Source organism: Sinocyclocheilus anshuiensis, unplaced genomic scaffold (genome assembly GCF_001515605.1).
Source record: "Sinocyclocheilus anshuiensis isolate Anshui unplaced genomic scaffold, SAMN03320099.WGS_v1.1 scaffold527, whole genome shotgun sequence".
In the NCBI taxonomy this organism is placed as follows: domain Eukaryota; kingdom Metazoa; phylum Chordata; class Actinopteri; order Cypriniformes; family Cyprinidae; genus Sinocyclocheilus; species Sinocyclocheilus anshuiensis.
In genome coordinates, this window is record NW_015548227.1 from 1,099,502 (window position 1) to 1,105,003 (window position 5,502).

General features: G+C 37.4%; 1 protein-coding gene across 2 annotated transcripts; it reads left to right on the forward strand.

Moving 5' to 3' along the window:
- The first annotated feature begins 1,506 nt into the window (after positions 1 to 1,506).
- LOC107654446 (AP-5 complex subunit beta-1-like) lies at positions 1,507 to 5,275 on the forward strand. 2 transcript variants are annotated; one of them, XM_016441510.1, is made up of 3 exons: positions 1,507 to 1,609; positions 1,713 to 1,868; positions 2,456 to 5,275. In XM_016441510.1, the coding sequence occupies exons 2-3, from the start codon at positions 1,725 to 1,727 to the stop codon at positions 5,114 to 5,116; spliced, it is 2,805 nt and encodes a 934-aa protein (XP_016296996.1). In that variant the 5' UTR covers positions 1,507 to 1,609; positions 1,713 to 1,724; the 3' UTR covers positions 5,117 to 5,275. The 2 variants fall into 2 exon arrangements, with proteins under 2 accessions (XP_016296996.1, XP_016296997.1); XM_016441511.1 differs by having other exon boundaries at positions 1,724 to 1,868.
- The last annotated feature ends 227 nt before the right edge of the window (positions 5,276 to 5,502 follow it).

The following is a 5,502-nucleotide window of genomic DNA, read 5'->3' on the forward strand; positions in this document are numbered from 1 at the left end:
TACAGTAACATCTGATTTCTCAATATGGGGACAGGAGAACTGTCAATCAATAAATTGAAAGAAAAAAAGTAACTTGCGTTACTTATTTGAAAAAGTAACTCAGATATTCTCTTGTAAATTAAAAAGTAATGCGTTACTTTACTAGTTACTTGAAAAAAGTAATCTGATTACGTAACTCGCGTTACTTGTAATGAGTTACCCCCAGCACTGCCTATTTCATTAAAAAGGAGGGAGAAAAGATAAAAGAGGATTTTGTCCATACACGGGGAAGAAACCAAGTCATTTGCCATTTACGAGTTAATTAATTTGTTTTACACTGTATGCTGTTCAACAGTTTGGGATCAGAGTGAGATTTTTAATGTGGTTTAATTAAAGAAGTATCTTCTGTTCATCAAAGCTGCATTTATTTGACCAAAAATACAGAAAAACAGTAATGTTGTAAAATATTATTAGCATTTAAAATACTGGTTTTCTATTTGAATAGGCCTATACTTTGAAATATAATTTATTTCTGTGATGCAAAGCTGATCAGCCATTCCTCCAGTCTTCAGTGTCACATAATCCTTCAGAAATCATTCTAATATACTAATTTATTATCAATGTTGAAAACAGGGTTTTTTTTGGAACCTGTGATACTTTTTTCAGGATTATTTGATGAGTTAAAAAGAACAGTGTTCATTTAAAATAGAAATCGTTTCTAACAATGTAAGTCTTTATTATCATTTTTTAAATCAATTTAACACCTCCTTGTTGAATAAAAGCATTAACTTCTTTGAAAAAAAAAAAGAATCAAATAAATGCAGCCATGATGAGCAGAAGAGACTTCTTTAAAAAACATTAAAAATCTTACTGATCCCAAACTTGAACGGCAGTGTAGCCTATATAAAATATTAGTAGTAATTTAATAAGAATAGGAATACAACATTGATATATGAAATTTGAATATATTTCCATTTAAATAGGTTTATAATATTGTTACTTAGCATATTTAATTTAATTACGTATATGTTGCTACTACCGTACCGTTTATGTTTTATTGTTTTGCCATTCTTTGCAATACAAGCAACAGTGTTGATATGTAGCTAATTACAGCAATAAAGCTCGCTGTTTGTCAAGATAAGATGTACTACATCACCTTATCTTACAAACCACGAACTTAGTATTCATCATAGAGTGTATGGTTTTATCATGTCTGATTATTTATCTAATTTTCTAATTTAGGTTGCTTTTTTGACCTACTTCTCTAGATATTTGACGCGCCACACGATGGCAGTGCTTGTCAAAAACAAGGTCACATGACCGTTTCAAAATAAAAGCACCCTGTTTCAGCTCAGTAATGTAAGTGTAAATAATATGAGTGTAAAATTAAAAGAAAATTATTTTACAAATCTAAAAAATACGCACTATACAATTAGATAAGGGAAACAACCTGGTAAAATTATTATGGGATATTTAGAAATTGGCGGCTTAGACTTTAATTTTAAAATATACAGAACACTGTCCTTGTTTATCATATGACAGCTTCGGAACACATGATTTTCAGAGACGTCGATAGTTGGATGTTACATAGTAAATTGCTTTATTTATGTTTTTAAGCGTGATCTGATAGGTGAGTCGTTAAATTGAAAGCATGCACTTTTTATTTTAATGTTGCATTATTAACTCAATCAGTGTCATTGCCATGCACATAAATGCTTCTGTTCTGATCTCAGTTTCTCTCCAGAATGACTATCGCGGATCTCTGGGATCAGAAAATATCGGCCTTTCTACTGAGTCCATCTCAGTTTTTGGCCACCACCACCTCTGAGAGCTTCTTGGCTGAACTTCTACACGAACTGCGGAATGATAAGGCCAATGATCAACTCAAGGTAACGAAAGCAGACAAACACACATTATGATACATGTGGATGTATACAGACGTTGAAATAGTAGAAATATATTAACAGTTAAAAATACAGGGTTATTTTACTGTAATTGGATGCTATTATAGTTTTTAATATAATATTGAAGTCGTTTTTATTTTAATATTTTCTGCTTTCGTTTTAATTTTTAAGATTTATTAATTTTGTTGTGTATTATAGTTTTTATTTTCAACTTGTGTATAGTTTTTATAAATTTTTATTTCAGTTTTAGTTAAAATAAGTGAAAGTTAAAATAAATGAAAATGAGAAGATTTTGCCTTGCTGAAATAAAATACGTTTTTATTTTATTTTAAGTTTATTTAAAGTTTTTAATGGTTTTAGTTTTAGTTAAAGGGGTCATATGATGCTTTTTTAAAGATCATTATTTGGTGTAACAGAATATGTTGACATGCTTACCCTGCTCCACAATGTTTGCAGCTTTTTCAGTAACTAGACCTATTAATGAACTGTAAAGCTTTGTAGAAATGCTGTGCATTTCCCTTGTAATTGACTTACTTTTGTTTAATATTGTGATTTTTCTTCCTTATTATAAGATTCTCCTTGTGTCTGTGCTACTGGAGCATCCAACCATTCTCTGCCCTTCTTCCTCTATGGGAGAGGAAACAGCCCTTGAACTACTGTCAGTCTTCTCTCACACGCCACAGAAATCCATCATCCTCAAGTGCAATGTCATGCTGGCCATCACCAACGTGATAATATGCACATCCTGCCTGGCTAACCACACGAAGATGGCTGAAGACTGGCTGGACCTTCTATTTCAGATGATTCAGGACACCAATGACTACAGATGCGGCCTATCCCAGCAGCCAATAAGGGCCACCGCTTGTGATTGTCTACGAGAAATGGAAACCTGTAGCCCTGGTCTTCTTTCTCAAAAGTTAGAGGCCCTGTATCTTCTAAAACAGCAAGAGACCACAGTTCTGCATCAGTCCTACTGTATGCTTTATACACTTGGGCTGAAGAACGCCATAAGGATCTTGACGAGCCAAAAAGATGTTACTGACCTAGAGTTCAAGAGCATCTTAGGAGGAAATGAAGGGTTTGCATGGAAAAGCAATCAGTTACGATTGACCTTGTTGCCAATAAACATGATGGTACAAGTCCCACGTTTGCCACCAGGTTTGGATTGTAAAGAACTCAAATCAATAATGTCGTCACTCTTGGAGGAGTCTTACCTGCAAACGCCTATTTCCCAGTCTGCCCTACTTAGGGAACTTGTAGAAATTGTCGCCATGGTTCCGGGACTCTCTCCAACGTTATTCAAATCGCAGCTTCTGCGACTCTTCGGAACGGCAGACGTTTCGCTCATGCATGCCACACTCTTTATGAAGGACACATTCACAGATAGCCTTTTCTCCGCCGAGGATGAGAACTTCCTGCTCAAGCGTCTCGTGGGCACAGCCCAGCATCCGCTCCTAAGAGTTCCCGAAAAGCTCTTCTACATGGAATGCATCCTGCACTTCCCTGAGAACCGGCCCATATCCAGCAGCGGAGAAGAGAGTTTACCTGTGCTGGTTACGCCACGTCTGGCAGTGTCTCTTCATCCAACGGTTTTCAATGATAGTGCTACAATGCTCTGCAGGCTAAACCTTCTTTGTTTGGTGCACCTTGAAGCAGATGAGGGCGAAGCGGATAAAGGAATCAGCTACCTGTTTGAACACATAATGGCCCTTTTGAAAATCATAGACAATGACGGTAGCAGAGAAGTGGTGGTGACCTCTTTCAGAGCGTTGTTCATTTTTCTCATGCACTTCAGTGGCATGGAAGAACTCTCAGAGGAGGTGATCGACAAATTATGCGACATGTATTCCAGACATTCGCGACTCGCTCCGAATTTGATTGGCCTCGCGAATCGCATCCAGGAGCATCTGGATGACCCAGTCTGGTCGGTAAAGTTGTTGATAGGGCTTCAGAAATGCATTATGGAAATGCCTCCACCGCAGTTGACGATTCATAATTTGAGTTGGCACTTGAAAGTCTTGAAAAGAGTGGCTAAAGAGGGTCAGATTACCCAGAGAAACACCATTTACCTCCTTCTCAATATTCTCATCAACTCCAACTTGTGTGAAAGAGGCAACTGGCAGGTTGGAAACGCAGTTCTCGCTGTTTGTCGCAATCTTTTGGAGCATCCCTCCATTGATCAAGTGTTTATTGAGTTGGCCGACCTTTTGCAGTACATATCGGTACATTATGATGGCATGGACATTAAGGATCACGCTCGCTTTTACTACACATTACTAACCAACCTTTCGTGGGAAAAGCGGACAGGGGTTCTCGACAAAGGACTTGATGGAGGACGTGCCAAAGAGCGGTCACATTCTGCAATTATGGCTGAAAGTGAGGGGATCGCCAGTAACCTGACTGTGCACAAAACTAACCGGCATGTTTTACAACTCATCAAGGTGCAAGAAAAAGCCTCACAAAGGTCTTCGGAACGTTCAGAGTTGTTGGAGACAACGGGAGAGGCTGAGAATTGGTTGGAGGTTTATCAAGGACAGTTTCAGACACCTGGATTTGGCTCCGAGGTCACCTTGAGATACAATCTGACTCATGCAAAAGACACGGATCCTTTATTCGATAAAGTCTTTACAATTTGTCTGCATTTTGAGCTGAAAGACTCAAATTACGCAAAGATAAATGACATACATGTACCATGTGTGTTCAGAGATAGAAAGCCACCTGTGGTCAAAGTTAAGCTCAAGCCCTTTCAACCCTACCCTACTACTTTATGCGTCAGTGCCATTTTTACCACCCAAGATGGACGTTCTTGGCACAGCCGACTGCCTGATGTGAGCGTTTCATTCCCTGAGATATTCCTTCCTCTGCCTTTACCGCCAAACACGTCCTGTGAATGCAAAGAGCAAGTGTTCGACCACATTTGGGAGGCCGCAGCCTCTGGGAATCCTGACAAATCTGCCATTAGTCTTTTCTGTTTGAAAACTGCAGATGAAAGTCTTGCTGATCTCATCAAGACACATTTTCAGGGTTACCTTATTACAGATCAGCAGAGCAAAAGATCGTGGAAAGTCTTGTTCTTTCTTCCACCCATGTGCCATGTTCTTTTGAAGATTACACAGGCTGAAGATGCCATTCAGGTCAGCATTGCAACGGACAACTGGGAGCTGTTACCCTTTGTGAACTCTTACCTCCAAAACATTACTGATCATTGTAGCACAACAGTAACAGATGGCTAAATGGATGTATTTCAGGTGTTAATTTACATAGTTGATTTTAACCAATTAAATTTATTTTTATTACTTCCTTTTTTGATATAACACCAGTCGTGTCTGTATATAAAATCTCTAATGTGTTTAATAAAATATATATGAGCACATGTTATGCTGTTTTATGTGGAGTAAGCAGTGTTTTCTACTGCTTTATAAAAAGAAAAATCAATATAAGACACTGAATAACTGAATGAATGATTTAATGAAAACAACATACCCAAAAATATCTGTAGCTCTGAAATTAAGATAAATTAGCAACATAAAAAAAAATATGAATGATTCAACATACCCAAAAATATCTGTAGCTCTGAAATTAAGATAAATTAGCAACATAAAAAAAATAAAAAAAAAAA